Genomic DNA, 22305 nt, shown 5'->3' with positions numbered 1-22305 from the left:
GGACAACGATGGGGCTCTTCTCTCTGACATCCAGACGTTTCACTTTGAGTGTTACTTTATTACTTTGCTCTTCTCTCTTCAAGGTCGCCCTTTTCTTGTCCTGCCCAGATCCTACCCAGAGAGGACTTAGGAGGAGGAGTCAGCACTTGGCACCCTCACCTAGCCTCCTTGGAGGAAAATTTTTTTTTTTTTTCCTCCTGAATTTCTGAAGCAGATGACACGTGATGTTTGCAGCCCCCTCCCATGTCCTGTATCATCTGCTCTCCCTTGTAAACCTCGCACCAGTGCCGTCAGGTGGGGGCCAGGTGATCTGCGCTGTGGCCATGGGCAGGGTGGACAGAGGCGCTGGGACTGACCTCAGGTCTGGCTCGACTCCACAGCGTTTGCTCTTCTCCATCCCCAAGGACTGCGCCTTCCGGCCCACAGAGGTAGCTGCGTTGAAAAGAGCCTGTTTAAATTATAAACCAATCAGGCAGACTCGGAGTCAGCTCAAGAACGAGGCGGGGGAAGGCGTTTGGTGCAGGGGCGGCAGTGTCCCTAGCTCAAAAGCTTTGACAGGGAAGGTTCACCATCTGTCTTTGATTGAGTGGAGCCCGAGAGACCGCGTTCAGGTCCGAGTGGCGTCCCTTCGGTCAGCTCAGACGGCGCGGGCGTGTGCCTCTAGCTCTCTGAGCTTCAGTTTTGCCATCCGCACTAGTGGTGTTGTAAGAAGCGAAAGTGGTGACCCAGATGGCGCTCCTAGCACGCGGCAGGCCTTCAAGCATGGCAGCTGCTCCCGTTACCCTTACTGGACTTGCACTTGTTGCCAGCTCTGGGGGGCTGGCTCTGTCTGTGGTGGAGAAGGAGGACCCCCATCCCCCTGCTGGCTTGGGCCCAGAGGAAGCCAGGGATGCCTTATGGAGCCAAGGCAGCAGGTGTGGCCATGGAGAGGCCACTGGGATTGGCCCTGGAGGCTGGTTCCTTTTCCTCTGTTACCTAGACACACACTGACTCCCTCTAGTTCCGGTTGCTACATACAGGAAGTCAGATGTCTTCCAAAGGAGCTGGAGGGGGAGGGGGACCTGCAGGACCTGACCTTCCTTGGAACAAGCTTCTGATCAGCGGGGCTAGGAGCCTGGGGTAGGTGGGGCCAGGCCAGCCTTGGGTGTTGGAGAGCAGGGCAGGCAGCTGGGAGGTGGTGTGGGCCCGCAGACCTGGGCCCTGGGTGAGGCCCCTGCTTCCTTCTCACTGCCTCTGAGCAGGGGTAGGGTTTGGAGACTGGGTCACCAGGAAGGACCAGACTGGCAGCCCTGGAGCTTGGGCCCCGTCATTCAGGAAGCTGTGCCATTTAAACCCGGCATCGTCTTGTGATCACCGCAGCCTCTTGCGGGACAGATTTTTGGGGTTTTTTGGGGGCCTCCGAGGAGTCATTCCTGTGACGCACTGGACTTCGTTATGGTGGCAGCGGTGGAGGGGGGGCAGTCCTGTCACCTCTTGCAGTCGGTTTCCCGTCTGTAAAGGGAGGGTGGGAATTCCAGCCTCATTAGGAGGGTTAACGGAGACCATGGATGCAGTGTGCTGAGCACCAGGCCCGTTACTAGTAAAGGGCTGTGAGCCGGCCATTGCTTTCCAAGGAGGGTTATCACCAGGCCCCGACCCCAGTGGGTCAGCACTGGGGTGAGAGTGAGCTGGTTGGTGAGCACAGGGCAGGGCATGAATAAGGGCATGGCATGTCGGGCCAGGCTGGGGCGGCTGGGGCACCTGAGGGTCTCAGGAGGGGAGGATCAGCAGTTCCTGCCCCCACCCCCTCCCCCAGCTGTACCTTTCTTGTCTGAGGACTGGGGAGATGCAGAGCCCCCGCCGTTGGTTGCCTGGTGCCCGGGTAATGGAAGCTCGCACTCAAGGCCGATCCAGCTCCCTAGCTGCTGTTCAAAGCAGAGTAGTGGGGCCCTGGAGCCTCTGGGGCCAGGCTACCTGCCAGGCTTCTGCAGAAACAGCCTACAGAGCAGTCCTGCCTGCCCCTCTCTGCCGAGGGGGTAGGGAGCAGCATGCCAGCCTTGTCCCGGCCCCCACCTCCCTGGTAGCCCCGAGACTCTGGAGGAGCTTGGAGCCCGAAGTTCGGCTTCTACCTGGTCAGTAAGGCAGGTACCACCCCTCCAGCCTGTGGGCTGAGCTGGCTGAAGCTCCTGGGCATTAAGTGGGGACCTGGCCCCTCCCCGTGACGTGGGGCCCCTCCCACCTGGTCTGTCTGTCTTGCCCTGTGGAGTCAGGCAGGCATTTCTGACTCCCAGCCAGCCAGCCGCACAGCCCTGTCGGGGAGGGAGCACCAGTGCCCGGCTCCCAGAGGTAAGAGAGCCCCGGGGGGCGGCCCCAGAGCCCCCAGAGCGCCTCCTCCTTGGCCGGGAGCCGAGCTCTGGGCGCTGACCTAGCCAGGCTGGTCTGGGCTGGCACCTTCCTGCCCCAGGGCTGGTCTTTTCTCCCATGGGTGGGGCCAGCGCTCAGAAGTTGCTCGTTAACTCTTGGGTGCAGGCCCGGAGGGTGCCGGCCCTGGAGGCTGAGTTCCCAGGACCCCTCTCCCTCACCCAGTCCCCGCCCGCTCTCTGCAGACGCCCTGCTGGCGGACCTGGAGTCCACAACCTCCCACATCTCCAAGCGGCCCGTGTTCTTGTCTGAGGAGACCCCCTACTCCTACCCGACTGGGAACCACACGTACCAGGAGATCGCTGTGCCCCCCGTCCCACCGCCCCCATCCAGCGAGGCCCTCAACGGCACGGTTCTCGACCCCTTAGACCCCTGGCCACCCAGCACCTCCCGATTCACCCACCAGCAGGTAAGGTGGGGGATGGGGAGGGCTCAGAAGTCAGCTTCGAGGCCAGTGGAGCGGGTCTGGCAGGGGCTCCGGGAGCCCAGGAGGTTGAGGGGGGTGGTGCGCGGCAGAGGCAGGAAGCGTCTGGCCCTCCCCACCCAACGCCACGTGAAGGGACAGTGACCAAGTGTTAATCACCTGTCTCCTGGCCAGAGTGTGGAAACTCCCTGGTGAGGCTGGCCGTGAGCGGGAGGCTCCTGGGGGTGATTTGGGCTGTTCCTTCTCCACCCCCTCTGCCCCCCGGGGAGGCCCTGAGCACCGTCCTCCCCACAGCCTCAGTCCTCATCCCCCGTGTACGGCTCCAGTGCCAAGACTTCCAGTGCCTCTAACCCCCAGGACGGCGGCGGGCCCCCGTGTCCCCGAGCCGGCGAGGAAGACCACGTGTACAGGTGCCAGCCCCTCCCCCTGCCCAGGGATTCCACACACGCTGGGTTGAGTCAGCCGAGGCTGGGCCAGGGCGCTGGAGGGGGCGGGGGTTCCTCCTTGGGTCCTCGGGTTATTGTGGAAGGCCCGGTGTGGCCTTATCTGCCGTCCCCATGCAGCCACTGGGCTGGGTGTCACACTGCCCTGCATGGAGGAAGTTTCAGGAACTGAAGCAACGCTTCCTTCCTCCTCTTGCCACATCCCTTCCCCACGTTCCGTCCTTGGGCTGCTGGAGATGTTGGATTCCCCGCACCTCCCCCACCTGGTTCTCCTGGAGGATTTGGGGAGCTTCTCTCATCGCAGCCTTCCCTTTACTTCTTGAAGTTTCCCCAACAAGCAGAAGTCAGCCGAGCCTTCGCCCACCGTCATGAGCTCCTCCTTGGGCAGCAACCTCTCTGAGCTCGACCGCCTGCTGCTGGAGCTGAACGCCGTGCAGCATAACCCCCCGTGTTTCCCTGCAGGTAGGACTGGGCCGGGGGTCCCCCCGACCAACCCTGCTCCAAGCCCCACTGGTGGTCTCGGGTCCCCGTGGGGCTCAGGGCTGAGCAGCTCTTCTCTTTCCTTCTCCCAAGATGAGGCCAACTCCAGCCCACCGCTGCCAGGGACTCTGAGCACCCACTACGGTGTCCCAGAGAATAACAGCCTGCTGGGGGGCAAAGCTGGACCACTGACCAAAGAGAAGCCCAAGCGGAACGGTGGCCGGGGCCTGGAGGACTTGCGGCCCAGCGTGGAGAACCTCTTGGATGAGCTGGAGAGCTCTGTGCCCAGTCCCGTGTGAGTCTCCACAGGGCTCTCCCAGGCCAGGGAGGGTCTTGGTCTCGACTAGCCCATCCTGTGCTCATCCTTGGTGTCACCCCTGCCCCCTGATGTCCCTGCTGTTTGCCGGGCCCTGCACCAGGCTCTGGGGGACGGCAGTGAGTCACGCGGATACAGGCCTGCCTTTAGCGAGCCACCGTCCCTCAGGGAAGACAGACGCTGGGCGTGCCGGGGGCACCCCAGCCCAGTGGCTATCAGTGCAGGCTTTTTATTTGTTTCTAGCTACACGTGTGGCTTGTGGGATCTTAGTTCCCGGACCAAGGCTGGAACCCGTGGCTCCTGCAGTGGACCCCGAGGGAAGTCCCTCAGCGTAGGCTTCGGAGCCATGCAGTCGGGGCCACATCTTGGCTCTGCACTTACGGAGTGTCGTCTTTCAAGCCTTCATTTTCCCATCTGTATAAGGGAATAAGGGGAAGTGAGGTCGTGGGAATGAGACCCCCCACCTCAGTGGGCTGAGACCTGATAAGACCCTTAGAACACGTGTACCGAGTCCACATGATAAGTGCCTCCCCAGGGTCAGCTCTTCTCGGTGTTTCCACGTGGCTGGAACAGCCTCGCATGTGCACCTAGTGTGGAGGCCGCACAGGATGCCAGGGCCTGTTGCACAGGCAGGCTTGAGCTTGGGCTTCTGGGAAAGGTGCCATGTGAGCCGTCTTCTCCTCTCCCCCTTAAGCTCAGCTTGGTGCTCTGTCCCTCTGGAGAGACTGGGAGCTGGTAGGCTTCCCCGGGGTTGGGTGGCGGCGGGACCCCGGTGTCGGAGCCGAAGTGTTGACCCTCCCCTGGGGAGGGGGGGGCCATGCTGGGGGCACTTGGGCTGGCCCCAGGGGTCCCCGCTGATGCTTCCTTGCCTGCCCGCAGCCCCGCCATCACTGTGAACCAGGGCGAGATGAGCAGTCCCCAGCGAGTCACCTCCAGCCAGCAGCAGACACGCATCTCAGCCTCCTCTGCCACCAGGGAGCTGGACGAGCTGATGGCCTCGCTGTCGGATTTTAAGGTGTCCTGAGGCCCCCCCTCTCTCCCCTGCCCTGCCTGCTCAGAAGCCCCCAGTTTTCCCCTCCTGTACCCCAGTGTAAGTGGCTGGGACTTAGCTGCTCAGGGTTTGGGTGCCTTGTCCCGAGCCTGGGACGCAGCCTGAAGGCTGGGGACGTGCTCAGCGGGACATTCCTTCCTGCCTGGGTGCTCCCGGCTCCCCGCCACCCAGGCAAGGATCAGGAGGCTGGGACAAAGGGCCCAGTGTTAGTGGCTGCTCTTGGTGGGGGAGGGCGGGCTCCGCTGGGCCGGGTGGGATCCTCCGCCTGGAGGTCATTTGTCCCGGAGCCCCATCTCCCACACTGGCTGGCTGTCCCCAGCGCGTCCTCTTTCTTTTCTGCCTCTGGCTCCTTAGCTGGCCTCCTTCCAGCCTCCGTGGGCCTTTGAGGCCCACAGGCTCTTGTCTGGGAAACCTCATCTATCGGGCTCTTGGGCCATACCTGCCAGAGGTGCCCTGTCCCCTACCCACCGCCTGCTTGTGTAGAGGAGGCAGTGCCTCGGTGGGTTCTGATAGTGACTGAATTCCAGTTCCTGACCATTACTGACTCCACCCTTCCCGGGGTTGGGGAAGCCTGGTTAGGGAACTGGAGGAGGGGCACCAGCTCTGAGCCCCAGGGGCACCTCCGAGCCTCTGAGGCTTCATCTGGGGCGGGGCAGCGGCCTGTGCGTGTCAGCCTCCTGAGCGGCCACAGTCAGGAGCGTGTACACTGGACTCAGGCGGCCAGTGCCCTTTGCACTTTGTCGCTTTCAAACCCCCTTGAGACCCCCTTGAAAAGCTGTGCTGGTTCTCATTGTGCCCCAGGAGCGAGGTTTCAGGGGGATGTAGGAGTGCTGGGATCGCCAGGGAGAGACAGAGCCGGGAGCTGCCTGCGGCTGCCTGTCTCCTGATCATGCCTGGGCTGACCTCCCCCTGGTCCACCCCACCTTAATCTCTTCTCTCTCATCCCTACTTGGACTAGAAGCCCCACAGGCATGGGTCAGAGGCTGCTTTCCGCTGCCTGGGTTCTTTTTTTTGTTTTTTGTTTTTTCAAAAAAGACAAAAATCTTTATTTGGCTCTGCCGGATCCCAGGTACAACATGTGGGATCTGGCTCCCCCACCAGGAGTTGGACTCGGGCTCCCTGGATGGGGAACATGGATGGGAGCCAGGGAGGTGGAGCCCAGAAAAACCCTTCTGGGGGCTGAGTCTTCCTCCAGAGCCAGTTGCTCTGCTTCAGCTTTGCTGCCATCTTGGTCTGGTCAGCGCAGACGGCCTGGTCAGCGTGGCCGGGGGCTGTCGGCGCAGACGGTCTGGTCAGCGCCATCTTGGTCTGGTCAGCGCAGACGTCTGGTCAGCACAGCCAGGGGCTGTCAGAGCCCTGAGCCCGGTCTGCCCCCGCAGTGCACGCACCTCCTCACCTCTCCCGTCTCTCTCTTCCCCTCTGTCTCTTGTCTTTCTCCTCCTCCAGACCAGCTCCTCCTCTGCTGTGGCCTTGAGCTCCTCAGGGCTGCCGCCCGGCTCAGCTCCATCCTCACACCACAGCCTCCCCACTCCGCCTCCTCCCGGGCCCTCTGGAGGCCTGCCACCCCCTCGGAAGCCCTCCCCTCAAGGCCACAGCCACACCCTGGGCGTCCTCTGCGCCGAGGACAACGTGGCCCCCGGCCAGCTCGATTTGGCTGGCTTTGGGGTGATGCCTGACACCCCCAACTCAAGGTTTCCCTCCACAGAGGGTTGGCCAGGGCCGCTGGGTGTAGAGAGCCAGGCTGGCGTTTGGAGGGATCCACCAGACCTGGTCGGGGAGCTCTGCAGGGCGCCTCCCGGCCACACTCTACCCTCCACTGGGGGCCCAGGTCCCCAGGAGCCTGGGGGCCCCCAAGCACCGTCGGCCAACGCTTTGCGCCCAGAAGAGGCGGTGGCTGCCACTTGGCAGGGGCCTTGGGCTCTGGGGGCGCTGAGGCCTGAGCCCCCGCAGGGAGCTGTGCCCAGCTTCCAGGAGGTCACTGAGCCGGCCGTCGTGGTCGTGGACCGTCAGGCCATCTTCCCGGATACCTGGAGCCTCACGAAGGAACGTGGATGGCAGGAGAGGGCAAGGCCAGAGCCAGGGGTGCCGGAGAGCGGCCGCCGCACCCCTGTTGAGGATGAGCAGCTAGGTGGAGAGACACCCTCGGCGGGCGGCCTGGTCAGGCCAGCCCCGGGACCCGAGACCCCCAGGAAGCCAGAGGGCGCCACTGAAGCCGCCACCGAGGCCAGGACGGACCAGCCAGAACTCCCGCGGGCTGTGGCCATGGACACGCCCAGCACCAGGGAGAGGATTTCCACGTCTAGCCAGGCAGGCGCACGCTCGCCCTGCTCAGCGTGGCCCCGCCTGGCTGACTGCATGCGGCCTCCCAGTCTGCGCATGTCTGCTTGGGCGGCCGGTTGCAAGAAGCTGCGGCCTGAGACCCCGACGGCCAGCGCTGGGCAGTGGGCTCTGTGGGGTTGGCGGAGCTCCTTGGGTCCCGGAATCTCCTAGTGACAGCCAGCCTCTTGCCCGATGAAGCCTTTTTCCTTTAGATGAGCTTCGCCTGACATCCTGGTGGGATGTGTGTGGAATGGTTAAAAGCATGGGCTTTGGAACCAGCAAGAAGTGAATGAATACAAACCACGCCTCCAACACGCGCGCCCCGTGTGACCTTGGGCAACCCCCCCCCCCCCAGCCTCAGTCTTCTCATCTTTAAAATGAGGGAAAATAGACCATTTCCCCCAAGGCTGTCCAAAGGATTAAATCAAACAATGCCTGGAAAGTGCTTCGGAAGAGCACAGCATGCCGTCCCCAGTGAGCTGTGCCTGACGTCATGTTATCTGCTTCTTGCTTGATTGAAATTTTTAGGCCCTTTTCAAAAGCGACAACAGAATGAAACCAAACTGCTAGAAACAAGTAGGTTATAATCCTACTTATATAAACAAGGAAAAAAAACAACTGGTTAAAGGATATACTGGAAGAAAAGACTGTTTTTTTTGTTTCTATTAAGAAACAAAAAAAGGAAGGAAAAGTCTCAAGCTTGTTCGAGAATGTCCACTTAGATTCTTTCACATCGTTCTTGTAATAACTCCTTAAAGCAGTTGAAAAAAAAAAATACCATTACCCCATTTCAAGGATGGAGAAGCTGAGTCCCTGGAAGTTCAGGGTCTTACCCAAGGTCAAGGCCCCCTGCCTCTGCCCTAGCTCTGCTCGGCTCATCTCTGATGGTTGGGTTCTTCTGCCCTCCCCTCCTGGGCGCCCCCCGACCCCCCACCCCCGAGTGTGGACTGAGCCGCCTCCGCTGAGCCCAGAGTGGCCTGTGACAGCGTGCCTCCCCACTAGATCCGCTCGGTGATCAGGAGGAGCCGGGAGACTGGCCACGCTCACCCCATGTCCCGGGAGCCCTCCCCTCGCCGCCGGCTGGACCCCGCCACCCTAAGCAGGACCCCGTCCCAGGAGCGGCTCATCGCCGAGCTGCAGGGTCGGCTGGGCATCCGGCCGGAGGCAGAGGAGGCCGCGGGGGCCGAAGGGGCCTCCACTGAGGACTGGCTGACCGAGGGCGTCGTCATCACTGTGCAGCCGCGTGGGAGGCGGGCTGGGGGGCAGCTGGTGGAGAAGGTAGTGAACAGATGCCCCCGCGCTGGGCCGGGGCGGAGAGGGCCTCTAGTTCTTGCCCAGCCCTGGCCAGAGGGCAGGTGGGGTGGGGCGGGCGAGGGGGGCCGTCCTGCGTCCCCTGATGCCAAGAGTGAGAGGGCCCCGGGAGCCCCCGCCCGCCCAGCTGCCGTCTTCTCCACTGTCACCGTGCTCACTTCTGTCCCTCTTTTCTCCCTCCCAGGTTGTCTTCCCTCCCGGCTCTCCTATTCCCCTGCGGAGAACCTTCTCTGTTCTGCCTTCTCCTCTTCCTCCTCCCAGCCCTCTGCTCCAGCACCGCAAAGACGCCTCCTCGGCCAGCAGCTCTCCTCCCCTTCCCAGCCCGCCCACGCCCTGCGGCCCCTCCGGGGTCCAGAGCACTGGGACGGGCCCGCGGGGAGTCGGCGTGCAGGGCCCCGCCCCGCGCGTGGCTGCACCCTGCTCCGTGAGGTCCATAGGCTGCCAGACTGACGAGGATCCGCTCTTCCCCCCGATGCAGGCAGGCCTCCTGGGGGCCCGGCCCCACCTGTGCCTGTCCTTATGCTCCAGGGGCATCCCCACTCTGCATGCGCACACACACACACACACACACACACACACACACACACCACCCCCCGTCTGTCCATAAGATATCATGTCCATCCTTGCACTTGGCCTTGTGCCTTCATCCACAAGGTACCTGTGAAGTACCACAGCCCTTTCTTGGACTTGGCCTTGACCCTGGACCCTCGCTTCACCCGATGTCCACGCTCGCTCCCTCCCTTGAGGTGTCAGCCGCCCCTTGGTCCCTCCCCAGGCTCCCTCTGAGGACGCTGTCCTCAGAAGGAAAACCAAGCCTGTGTCCCCTGCAGCCCCAGGCTTGATACCTGGCAAGGGCCCCTGGCTCTCTGACCCATCACCTCCGCCCCCTCAGTCCCACGCCTTTGGTGGGCTTACCTCTCTCTCCCTCTTCATCTCTCCCTGGGTCCGTCTCTCTCGTGGTGGTTTTCCCATAGACTTTTTCTCCTGATTTTCGTTACTGCCAGTAGGGGGGGAAAAATCCATTCTCTTATCTCATCCTGAAGTCCCTTTTGTGACATGGTCTAGTGACAAGTTCTCTTATTCTTTTTTCCTTAATTAAAAAAAAAAAAAAAGCAATCCTTCTTCTCGTTTCCTCCCCTAAGATCCAGGGCCTGGAACAGAGAGCGGATGGCGAGCTGTGCTGGGCGGCTGGCTGGCCTCTGAACGGCAGGCAGAGTGGCCTTGAAGGGCAGGATGTGGGAGGGGTCAGTGCTGAGGCTTGGGCTACAGGTCCTGCTTTCGGTGTGTTCTGGGGCCTGGTCAGGCCCACCGTGAGCCCCTGGGATCCCCAGATGCGTTGTGGAGACTGTTCCCACCTGAGAGCTTCCAAGGCCCCTGGAGGGGCTACACTTCTGCCTCCACCTGTCTGTCCAGGAGGGAGAGACGCCCGAGTGTGGCAGCAAGTCCCCGCCCCCCAAGGCCCAGGTGTCCTGACCCGCCTTCTTTCCCTGTCTCTGCAGTTCATGGCCCAGGGGAAGACGGGGAGCAGCTCTCCCCCAGGGGCCCCCCCCGAAGCCTGGAAGCCAGCTGGACAGCATGCTGGGGAGCCTGCAGTCTGACCTGAACAAACTGGGGGTCGCCACGGTCGCCAAGGGGGTCTGTGGGGCCTGCAAAAAGCCAATCGCGGGGCAGGTGATGAGGAGGGGTGAGGCGGGGCCGGGGGGCACGGGAGGCAGGGTGCCCGGCGGGGGCAGGGCTGGGTCCTGATTGGCATCCCCCTCCTCCGTCAGGTGGTGACGGCCATGGGGAAGACGTGGCACCCCGAGCACTTTGTCTGCACCCACTGCCAGGAGGAGATCGGCTCCCGGAACTTCTTCGAGCGGGATGGACAGCCCTACTGTGAAAAGGACTATCACAACCTCTTCTCTCCGCGCTGCTACTACTGCAACGGGCCCATTCTGGATGTGAGTGCCCATTCTGGACGTGAGTGCCCAGGTGCAGGGGTGGGGGCCAGGCGAGGCCCAGAAAGGTCACGCGCAGGCCCAAGCACACACAGCCAGGAAACGGATTCACGCTCTAGCTTGAAGTGCGGCCCATCCTAACACCCATCGTGCAGCCATCCCCTACTCCCTTCTGCCGAGGATAGGTAGAGTGGAGTGCGGGCCCCCTCGCTCTTCCGCTGTGTGACATTAGGGAAATGCCTAGCCTCTCTGGGCCTCCATGTCTATACTTACAAGACGCGTGGCCCAGTAGAACATATGACCTCAACTGCCCGTGAGGATTATGGGAGACAGAGCATGTCTGGCACGTCACGTCCTTTTCAGTAAATCAGAATTCTCAGTGGTGTTCACAGCACAGCTGGGAGAGACCCCTGTCTGGGGAGCGTCAGCTCCTTCCTTGACCGGGGGTGGGGGTGGAGGGGGGCAGGAAGGACACCCTGGCCTGCGGGTCTCCCTCATCTGGCGGGGGGGGAGTCTGTCGCGTGGGCCAGCCGCTCAGCTGGGGCTGCACACTTGGCTTTCACAGAAAGTGGTGACAGCCCTCGACCGGACGTGGCACCCCGAGCACTTCTTCTGTGCCCAGTGTGGAGCCTTCTTCGGGCCTGAAGGTACTGAGCCTCGAGGAGGCGGGCTGCGGTACGGGGGCAGCCCTTGCTGAGTCAGGGTGGCCCCTCCCCGAAGCCTAACCTGCCCCCCAACCCCCACCCCTCAGGGTTCCACGAGAAAGACGGCAAGGCCTACTGCCGCAAGGATTACTTCGACATGTTCGCGCCCAAGTGTGGCGGCTGTGCCCGGGCCATCCTGGAGAACTACATCTCGGCCCTCAACACCCTCTGGCACCCCGAGTGCTTCGTGTGCCGGGTAAGGAGCCCCGTTGCTTCCTCTGGAGAGGCTGGGAGCGGCCGTTGCTGCTGCCGCCCCGTGCTTGCTGAATCCGACTTACAGGGCCCACTCGAGGTTCTGGATCAGGTGGGAAGGCAGGCGGCGCATTCCCTCAAGCGCAGTTGGTCCTGGACCAGGGCTTGTGCAGGGGCTTCGAGAAACGAGAGCAAGGCAGATCTGTGCAGCTGCCCCCGGGTCAGACCAGGTCCAGGAGAAGGGGATGTGAGAGTGAAATGAGCTAACAAGCCTTCAGCAGCCTCGGCGGACAATGGAGGATGGTTTCCAGACTGCATTCTGGGAGATGATGGCCCCCAGGTGTTATGAGGGTTCTGGCGGGGGTCCCCTGATTAAGTAAGTTTGGGAAACACTGTTCATTGCAGGACTTCTCAGAGCCTTTAATACCCGAGTGTGCCTGCGGATCTCTATAAACGGAAACCTAGGATGCAGAGTTTGACCTCGGAACCCTTTTTTTTTTTGACACCAGGGTTTCTAGGCACATGTGTTGCAGTGCCCAGGAGTCAGACCTATGTTTGAATCCAGGCAGTGCAACTTAGCAGGCTTCCCTGGTGGCTCAGTGGTAAACAATTTGCCTGCCAATGCAGGAGATGCTGGTTCAAACCCCGGGTCAGGAAGATCCCCTGGAGAAGGAAATGGCACCCCACTCCAGTATTCTTGCCTGGAGAATCCCATGGACGGAGGAGCCTAGCAGGCTGCAGTCTGTAGGGTCACAAAAGAGTTAGACACGACTGAGCAACTGAACAGCAAAAGCAGCAGTGCAACTTGGCAGCAGCGAGTCTCGGTCGTTACTGGGAGACAGTAAGGGTTAGCGCCACACTCAGCAGGGAATCATTTCCAGGGTGGCCGCCCTGGCGGCCCCCCGCCCGTCACCGGGGAGCTGCCTCGGCCCCCAGCCTGAACTGCCCCCCGCCCTCCTCTGTCTCCAGGAGTGCTTCACGCCGTTCGTCCATGGCAGCTTCTTCGAGCATGAGGGCCAGCCCTACTGTGAGGCGCACTACCACGAGCGGCGGGGCTCGCTGTGCTCGGGCTGCCAGAAGCCCATCACGGGCCGCTGCATCACCGCCATGGCCAAGAAGTTCCACCCCGAGCACTTCGTCTGCGCCTTCTGCCTCAAGCAGCTCAACAAGGGCACCTTCAAGGAGCAGAACGACAAGCCTTACTGTCAGAACTGCTTCCTCAAGCTCTTCTGCTAGGCGCCCTTGTCCCTCCCCGTGGCCCATTCCCCGGCCCAGCCTCCTCACTGCTGCTGGGACCCAGAGGCCTCGTCCCGGCGGGGGGCCGGGGTGGGGGGCGGTGGTGAAGGGGCCAACCCGACTGAAACTGGAACCGCGTCCTTGGCCATGGCGAGAGGGCCCTGAGGGGTCCTGCCTGCTTCTCTTGCCCCCTGCCAGTGCCTCTGGGCCGCCTTCCTCCTCCCGAGGCTCTCCCAGGCTGCCAGCCCGTCACCCTCCCCTGAGGCAGAGGTTGGAGGGTCCCACCTGCGTCCCCATGAGCCCACCTGGCCAAGCCAGCACCCCACACTGGAGCCATCTCTTACTCGTATTTTGGCAGTGGAGCCAGGGGTGGGGAGGGCAGGCAGGGTCAGACGGGAGCCTCTTTGCATCCTTATCCCCAACCCCAACCTCGTCAGCCTTGTTCTGAGAGTACCAGGGGGACGCCAGCTCCCCCCAGACAATGCCAGCATCCACCCAACCCATCCACCCACCCATCCACCCAAGGGCGGATGTGCCCACGGGGCCATGGAAGGTTCCTTACCTGCCTCCTGTGCTTCCTGTCTCCCCAGGCCTGGGCAGCTGCCCCCAACACCTGCCCCCCGACCCCCCCTCCGCCCGCAACTGCTCTGGTTCTACTGAGAAAGGCCTCTCCAGCAATAATGTTTTCTACTCACTTCCTCCATCTCCTGGGGCCGCGTGAGGTGGCGAGTGTCACCCCGTTGCCCGGACACTGTACTGACTTTGATAGTTTTCTACACTGAGGTTTGAATTCATATCATCCGAGTTGCTTTTACTTCTCTATACGAAACTGACTTTGAAGAGATTTTACAGACGTCTCCTTTTGTACTCTTCCCCTCCGCGCACACCACGGTGGCTGCGGGATACGTGGGGCCTGCCTTGTACTGAAGGGTGGGGAAGCAATTCGTGTTTTATTTTTTCTTAGCACAAGCAGGTGAACGGGGGGCGGCTCTGTTGACTCCCCATCTTTAACTTCACAGCTCACCGGGACTGTTTATTAACTGCTGTATTTCGAGCCCCTTCCTTACTCCCCAGGCCAGCAAGCTCTTCACTGAAACCCACCTGAAGGGTGTCTTGCCCTCTGGGGCCGAGAATTCCAAACCTCATCCATCCTGTTTCTGAGTGGGGAGAAAGGGGCACGTCCACTTTGGGGGTGCCCCTTCCCTGTGTAAGCTGTTAGGAGCATTCACGCCCCTGTGAACTTTCTGGCCACAAAGAGAACATTCTCAGCCTCCCCACTGCTACTGTGGGGGTCCTTTCTTCTGCCTCCTCAGGAAAGCTGGGATCTGATTTTGACCGTTAGTCTTGTTGATGCCACTGGGTGCACCCCTTCCCCAAACTTCCTGCCTTCCCTGGAGACTAGTGGTGGCCCCCTGATAGGATTCTGGGCAGAGGGACAGGATCCCACCGAAGCAACAGGGAGCCCCTGAGGATGAGACAGGCAGGGCTGGGGTTCCGGGTCAGTGGAACGGGGGCCCCAGTGGGGTCTTAAGTGAGGACAAGTCAGACTCACTCCACTAACCTCATCAGAGGCTGGGTGTCCTGAGCCTCTCAAGAGGGGAGGGGGGGTCCCTCCTTGGAGGTGGGACAGGGAGCAGCCTGGGTCTGGGGAGGTCAGCCAGGCCCTACCACAGGTCTGATGTCTCCACTTCTACTCTTAGGCCTTATTGCTCTGTTTACAGTGACCCACCCCAGACCCCTCCCCTAGAGGATCTGGGGCTTCCAGAGGTTCTACCCTCTGGGTCGATGGTTATTTGATGATTTGATTTTTAATTTTTTTTTTCCTCTGTAAACTTATAACCTGGCCTTTTCCCATTTTAATTCCTGTGATTTATGCCAATAAAGTTTGCCATTATTTTCACCAGTGCTAGTGCCATTTCTTTGTGGTCTGAGATGAACAGCTCAGCCCCAGAAGAGAGACCAAACCCTCCCCAGGCTCACAAGCACCACAGTTTGAGGGTCTGTCACTGCAGTTCACTTACGTGAAGCCAAAGCCCTCATGGGGCACTTGTGGGCCTCCTGGCTTTCTTACCCACTGCAATTTGCCATGGGTTGCCTCCCATGGGTGCGGGGTTGTGGCCTTCCACTCATGGATGGGAAAGAGGTTCAGAGAGAGCCGATATCCTGTGAACAAGCACAGAGACAGGTTGTGAACCCAGGGCTTGTCTCTGTTCTTATGTTGACCAGACACACCACCACTGCCCCCTAGTTCTGGCATGATACCTTGGGTGTAGAACCTTCCTTGTTGAAAGTGGATGTGAGAGTTGGACTATAAAGAAACCTGAGCACTGAAGAATTGATGCTTTTGAACTGTGGTATTGGAGAAGACTCTAGAGAGTCCCTTGGACTGCAAGGATATCCAACCTGTCCATCCTAAAGGAAGTCAGTCCTGAATATTCATTGGAAGGACTGATGCTGAAGCTGAAACTCCAATACTTTGGCCACCTGATGCAAAGAACTGACTCATTGGAAAAGATCCTGATGCTGGGAAAGATTGAGGGCAGGAGGAGAAGGGGACGACAGAGGATGAGATGGCTGGATGGCATCACCGACTCAATGGACATGAGTTTGAGTAAACTCTGGGAATTGGTGATGGACAGGGAGGCCTGGCGTGCTGCAGTCCATGGGGTCGCAGAGTCAGACACGACTGAGCGACTGAACTTAACTGACTTAATAGTCGAGGATGGGTCTCGACTGCCTCCTGGTGGTCATGTCTGTATTTGTATGCATGCTTCCTCGGCTCTTGTCAGAGCCATAACTCCAGTCCTGGGCCTTTGCAAGCTTCCTGGACAGTTTTGTAGCTTTGCAGTCTCCCTGTTGTTTGGAATGGTCCTCCAAAAGCCGCATGTCGGTTTCAAGTCTGAACCTTGACCATTTCGTATTGAGCTCAGAAGTGAAAATTACCTTCACCCCTCACCCAAAAATCATATTTCCAGCACATGTTGGACTTACATAAATGAACAGGTCCACTTCATTGTAACTGGCTCACTCAACTGTACTTTATGTTTTCTCATGTCAATAAATAGAGATGGGCATCATTTTTTAATGGCTTCACGGTATTCCATTATATTGATGTACTACAATTAAAGACAATATCATCAGAGGCAGGATGTCCTTGGGAAGTTGATATGTCAGTATGTATATCCTTGCAAAAGTGCATTTGAAGGAAGACAGCCTTAGGGTTTGGAAGGGACTGTATAGCATAGTGAAACTCATGGGCTTTGAACTTGGCTTTTAGGTTTTGGTTCTGAAGCCATCACTTACTAGCTGAGGGACTTGGGTGAATTATTTAACCTCTGTGAATTTTCTTACCAGTAAAATGGTACTAATACTGTATCTCCTTGGGGGTTTGTTGCACAGATGAACAGCAGTAATGTGCATAAAATACTTAGTACAATGCTGAGCATGCAGTAATGCCCTGTCACTAAAAAGAGATCTTAGCAGTAATGGACTCCAGCAGTTGTCTATACAGGCTCATCATCAGGAGGCTTGAAAACAAAATACCAGGGTTTCTAACTTGGTCAAGTTAAAAGGATGGAGTTGGGGAGAACCACCCTACCCTTCCCAACCTAGGCTCTAAGCTTATTCATTAAAAACATATTTAATGACATAGCACAATTGTTCAAATAAATGTTGAATGAAAGTGTAATAAAATATGTTGACACTAAGTGATTTCCTCCTACATTGCAGGAACTGTGTTAACACATAACTCACGTAATCCTCATGGGGTGTGAATACTATTATCCTCATTTTACAGACAGGGAAAGAGAGGGTCAGCAAGGTGAAATCACTGCCTAAGATGACCAACCTAGCAAGTGACAGAATAAGGATATGAATTCAGGTTATCTGACTGCAAACTCTACATCTATTCATTCAACAAATATTTATTATATGCCCATAGATGCCAGGCTCACGGCAGAGAGAGAGAGACATTATTTTAGTGTGTTACTAGGTGGAAGTGCTACCAAAAAGTTAAACCAGAGGAAGAGGGAAGTGGGAGTGGTTTTGGGGGTAATTTTGAATAGTTGAATAGGGCGATCGGGGTAGGCCTCCAGCGGGTGATCATTGAGCCAAGACGCAATGGAGGTGTGGATATCGGCAGGAAGCCTTCTAGGAAGAGGGAATAGAGAGTGCATGAGCCCTGAAATGGGAGCGTCACCCAGCTGGGAGGAAATGAGTCAGTAGGCAAATCGGAGATGAGATGATGGGGTGGAGTGGGGAACGGATCATGTAGAGCCTTGCAGGTAGCCTCATTTACGTTTTAGGTTTTTTTCTGGGAGGGAAATGGGGAGACTCGAAAGTATTGCGAGCAGATGAGGAAGTGATCCGACTTAGGTTTATAGGATCCCTTTGTTTCGATAGGGGGAAGAACAAACTGTAGAGGAGACGAGAGACCATCCAGTTTCTAAAGCATGAGAGTTCTTTCTCAACGTCATACTCTGTAGTTGCGACTTGGCCGGGTGACCAAAGGAAACGTGAACTCGGCTTGCAAACACTAACTTTACCCGGCAGCGCCTCCCACCCGGCAGAGGGCAGCAGCTCTGAGAAAGCGCCTCCAGCACACAGCAGTGTCCTCCTTAAAGACCTCGTTTAAGAGCAGCTTCCGGTTGGTTGGAGTGGCAGGGATGCCACCCAATGGCTGCCTGCATCTATCCGATTTCTTCAGACAGACGTTGGCACCAGCCAATAGGCGGGGGGCTCTGCCTGTGGCTTCTGATTGGCTGCTTCGCTCATCTATAAAAGATGCCCGCCGACACGCGGCCCTTCTCTCGCCAGGCGTCCTCGTGTGAGGTTCGTTCGATTCGCTGTGTTCGCACCAGCAACTATGGCGGGAAGGATGGGGGGGTGGTCCTTGGGGGTTCTTTTGGAGGCTCTTGGGGACCGCGGGGTCCGGCCTCTTTGGTTTGGGGGTGCGGCGGCGGCCGCGACAGGTGCAGCCCTGGCTCGGGGCGGCGGGCGCCCGCGCGTGGCCTACTCCGCGTGTGCCTTGGGCTTGGAGCCCGCCGTGCTGTGGGGACGCGTGTCGGGGTGGCTTGAGCTCCTTTTCTCTCCTCAGTGACATCGTCTTTAAACCCTGCGTGGCAATCCCTGACGCACCGCCGTGATGCCCAGGGAAGACAGGGCGACCTGGAAGTCCAACTACTTTCTTAAGATCATCGTAAGTTTGCGGCAGGCCCCGCCGCCCACCGTGCTGCCCGGCCCGGGCACTGGTGGGGACAGTCAGCTGCCGTGTGCTGAGCGCCTACTCGCTAGCTGCTACATTAGGTCATTTTAGACACATTTCATTTCATTTTTACAAATTCCCAAGATCCATTCCCATCCCCCTCCCAGTGTTGCAGATAAACAGACTCAGGCAGGTGAAGTGGCTCTTAAGGTAAGGAGCATTCAAGCCCAAGTGTGTCTAGGTTCAAATAGCACTCGTTCTAATTTTCTTGCCCTGTCTCCATCTTTGAGAAGGTCTGAGGCTATGAGTGACTCATTATAATGGAGCAAGTTGTTGCCTATTTAGAGCCTGTCAGTCAAGAAACTATGTGAGTTCTTTAATTTAGATGGCCTTGAGTTGGGTCTTTCCTGGCCAGAAATGCTAATCACGCTGCTCTTCAAGCCTTAGGATGCGTTGTGGAGTTTAGTTCTTTGCGTTCTTCCTCATTTATCATGCAGGTTTTCAGTTTAACAAAAAACTTTGTAAAATGATTATATACACACAACCTAGCTCCTCCAAATTACTATTTCGATGTACTTCCTTTACGTTGTATTTTGATTGCTGTAAATCTGACTTTACCTGGAACAGTATTTTTGTTGTTGTTGTTGTTAAGGCAGTCATTTAGTGAATCAAACATGCCTCATAATTGGGGAAAAAGCAAAAGTTATAATTAAGTTTTTTTTAATTTACTGTAGAAACAGTTACTGTTTATACTCAACAAGCAAATCTTTGACAAAACTGGTGTTAACTCAGGTGGCCTATAGGAGGAGGAACTGTCCCAATCTCTGTGTCATTTCAAAAGCTTAGAGGAAAGGGAGTGAGATGGAAGCTGGTGATTGCGGGAATTGGTTTCTCTTAACCTTCTCCCTCTTTCCTCCTGTGAAACACGGCTTGTTTTTGGCTTGTTTCTGTAGCAACTTCTGGATGATTATCCAAAATGCTTCATTGTGGGAGCAGACAACGTGGGCTCCAAGCAGATGCAGCAGATCCGCATGTCCCTCCGCGGGAAGGCTGTGGTGCTGATGGGCAAGAACACGATGATGCGCAAGGCCATCCGAGGGCATCTGGAAAACAACCCGGCTCTGGAGAAGTCAGTGTCTTTATCCTCCCTTCTCAGTGCCCTCCTCCCTCTTCCTGGAGAGGAACGGAGCTACAAAGTGACCTTCTCCTGTAAACTTCTCTTCGCAGACTGTTGCCTCACATCCGGGGAAATGTGGGCTTCGTGTTCACCAAGGAGGACCTCACTGAGATCAGGGACATGCTGCTGGCCAACAAGGTAAGGGAGAATCAGGTTGACGGGAGAGACCTTATCATTAATTTGGCTCCTGAAAAGCAACAAAACTGACCGATCTCAGGTTGTGTCTGGAGAGAAGATATCTTCACTGTTCACTTTTTTCCCCCCATCTGCTCAGGTGCCGGCTGCCGCCCGTGCTGGTGCCATAGCGCCGTGCGAAGTCACTGTGCCGGCCCAGAACACTGGTCTGGGGCCCGAGAAGACATCCTTCTTCCAGGCTTTAGGCATCACCACTAAGATCTCCAGGGGCACGATTGAAATCCTGGTGAGTGGACCTGGCTTGCCAGTGCTAGCTGGGCCAGCAGTGGGGGCTTGGTGGCCTCAGACCTACCGGATCTCCAGGGGTTAACTGCCAACTCCCTTGTTCTTCAGAGCGATGTGCAGCTGATTAAGACCGGAGACAAGGTGGGCGCCAGCGAAGCCACGCTGCTGAACATGCTGAACATCTCCCCCTTCTCCTTCGGGCTGGTCATCCAGCAGGTGTTTGACAATGGCAGCATCTACAACCCCGAAGTGCTTGACATCACAGAGGAAACTCTGCATTCCCGCTTCCTGGAGGTACCCAAGGGCCCATTCCAGGCCCTTCCTTTCTCATTAATGGTTGAGAGCGCATCTGGGTTCAGCTGGATCTTGGCAGTGCAGCTGACTAGCAGTTTAATAACCAGGAACAGTTGTTCAGTCCGTATCTCAGTTTCCTCATCCTTAAAACGGCAATGACAGTATAGGATCGTTGAAGGAGCTAATGAATTAATGAGTGTAAGGCCTTGGAACAGTGCTGGGTACACAGTAAGGGCTGTCATTTTAGGACCTGCAAAAAGATGTGAGATTTTGAGTTGTCAGTGAGTCAAGAGGGATAAGGAAAATGAGGTAATTAATACAAAAGTGTTGCCAAGTACCTTACTATCTTGGGAGAATGGACTCTTGCAGTCCATCCTTCATCTTGTTTAGTTTTTGCCACTAATACATCCTCGTAACAAAGTGATGCGATATATAATTCCTGTTTTTTTGACAGATAGACAATTGTAATTACATATACTCTTAACTCTGGTTACTGTTGGAAATCTCAGTAGTGGATGAAATTCACACCTGGAACTAACGTTTTTCTCAGAATGCCATGACTATATGTTTTTACAAAACGGTGGCTTTTGAAGTAAATACCATGGTATAGGGAACACCCTTGTTAAGAATAAGGGCAAAAAGCATTTGTAAATTAAACTGGGTCTGAATTTCACTGCCAGAAGCATCTGGTGTGAGGTGAAGTGTCCTGTGTGGGACTGAGTTACTGAACAAATCGTGTGTGCTGTTGAGCTCCGCTTCATTGTCTCTTAAGACGCCACTCCTGAGACCTAAAGGAATGTCTCCTCCCTTCCACAGGGTGTCCGCAATGTTGCCAGCGTGTGCCTGCAGATTGGTTACCCGACTGTTGCATCTGTGCCCCATTCTATCATCAATGGGTACAAGCGCGTGCTGGCTTTGTCTGTGGAGACTGATTACACCTTCCCACTTGCTGAAAAGGTACAAAGAACCCACTGGGACCACAGCAAGAATATAGTTGTGCTTCCATCATGGATACCAAAATCCATGAGTGCTCAAGTCTGTAATAAAATGGTGTTAGTTAGGTTATATTGTTTCTAGGTTACTTACAATACCTAATCTAATTTGAATGTTATGTAAATGGTTATAAATACAATGTAAATGTAACTTGAGTGTAAATAATTGCTACAAAATAGCAAATTCAAGTTTTGCATTCTAGAAATCCCCCCCCCCCCGCCTTTTTTTTTTTTGAGTTTTGATCCACAGTTGGTTTGGTCTTTTAAGTGTGAAACTTTTGGCTACAGAGCGCCAATTGTCTACTTGAAGTTGGGAGGCAGGGGAGATGTGTTCTCAATTTTAGAAATTATATGAGATTTAAAGCAGGGATAGTTTAACGGGTAAGAGCCGAGCCTGAGCTCACCAGGCTTATACCCAAGCTGTCCTGCCTGGTTACTTCAGAGGAAGGCTTCACTGACATGGAAGTGGGCCCTTAAATCCGGAGCTCTGCAGAGGCCGAAGGGCTGTGGGTAGTAGGGGTGCTAAGATGACCCTTTGACTGTGAACTTTGCCCTTGCTCTAGGTCAAGGCCTTCTTGGCTGATCCATCTGCGTTTGTGGCTGCTGCCCCCGTGGCTGCTGCCACCACTGCTGCCCCCGTTGCCACCACCGCAGCCCCAGCCAAGGTCGAAGCAAAGGAGGAGTCGGAGGAGTCGGACGAGGATATGGGATTCGGTCTCTTTGACTAATCCCCAAAAAGCAGCCAACCAGGCCAGCATTATTTGTGAAATGAGAAAATAAAGGCTTACTTCTCTTACAAGTCTCTGAGCTTCTCATTTTGTGCATTTGAAGGTTATATAGTGCTGTATGCTAGAAACCAAAGGCATGGTAAAATCGGCTTGATTTGAAATCGACATTTGGGTGTCCTCTTTGAAAGTGACACATTGCAGCATCCTATACTTTGCCTCTACCCAGCGTTAACTGTATGTTTGTTAAACTGAAATTTGTCTCCATGACCATCAGGCCACAAGCCTGGGTCACTCTGAGTGTCATACTGAGATAAGATGTGTGCTGCTGGAGGTGTTTCAGACTGGGTGGTGGTCCAGTTTAGTGGAAAATTTAGAGAAAATGTCCTGTAGGTGTGAATCATACATATCACTTATTCTGTACTGACTGGGTCATGAGGTAAGTGCTGGTTGTATCCAAGTTTCAGAAGTCCAAGGGGGCTTTCCCAGGTGGCTCAGCAGTAAAGAATCTGCCTGCAACGCAGGAGGCTCGGTTTGAGTCCCTGGGTCTGGGAGATGCCTTGGGAGGAGGAAGTGAAGTGAAGTGAAGTCGCTCAGTCATGTCTGACTTTTCGACCCCATGGGCTGTAGCCCACCAGGCTCCTCTGTCCATGGGATTCTCCAGGCAAGAATACTGGA

General features: G+C 56.7%; 2 protein-coding genes across 2 annotated transcripts in view; both read left to right on the top strand.

Annotated features, from left to right (window-relative positions):
* PXN (paxillin) overlaps nt 1–14719 on the top strand; it is a 42806-nt gene extending 28087 nt beyond the window's left edge. The window contains 15 exon segments of the mRNA XM_040250865.1: nt 2586–2809; nt 3119–3234; nt 3593–3729; nt 3841–4042; nt 4943–5078; nt 6561–7421; nt 8436–8711; nt 8929–9222; nt 9887–9988; nt 10244–10288; nt 10290–10415; nt 10514–10687; nt 11250–11331; nt 11436–11584; nt 12550–14719. Of these exon segments, the coding sequence (XP_040106799.1) occupies nt 2586–2809; nt 3119–3234; nt 3593–3729; nt 3841–4042; nt 4943–5078; nt 6561–7421; nt 8436–8711; nt 8929–9222; nt 9887–9988; nt 10244–10288; nt 10290–10415; nt 10514–10687; nt 11250–11331; nt 11436–11584; nt 12550–12816 (3191 nt within the window). The 3' untranslated portion in view covers nt 12817–14719.
* A 2865-nt stretch (nt 14720–17584) lies between these two features.
* On the top strand, nt 17585–21704 carry RPLP0 (ribosomal protein lateral stalk subunit P0). The gene is made up of 8 exons (XM_040250864.1): nt 17585–17646; nt 17912–18013; nt 18973–19148; nt 19247–19334; nt 19471–19617; nt 19725–19910; nt 20727–20867; nt 21466–21704. The coding sequence occupies exons 2-8, from the start codon at nt 17960–17962 to the stop codon at nt 21628–21630; spliced, it is 957 nt and encodes a 318-aa protein (XP_040106798.1). The 5' UTR covers nt 17585–17646; nt 17912–17959; the 3' UTR covers nt 21631–21704.
* Nucleotides 21705–22305: the final 601 nt, after the last annotated feature.

The sequence above is a fragment of the Oryx dammah genome, unplaced genomic scaffold (assembly GCF_014754425.2).
Source record: "Oryx dammah isolate SB20612 unplaced genomic scaffold, SCBI_Odam_1.1 HiC_scaffold_12, whole genome shotgun sequence".
NCBI classification, from domain to species: domain Eukaryota; kingdom Metazoa; phylum Chordata; class Mammalia; order Artiodactyla; family Bovidae; genus Oryx; species Oryx dammah.
Note: the sequence above shows the minus strand (reverse complement) of the source record. Positions and strands in the feature narration are given on the sequence as shown.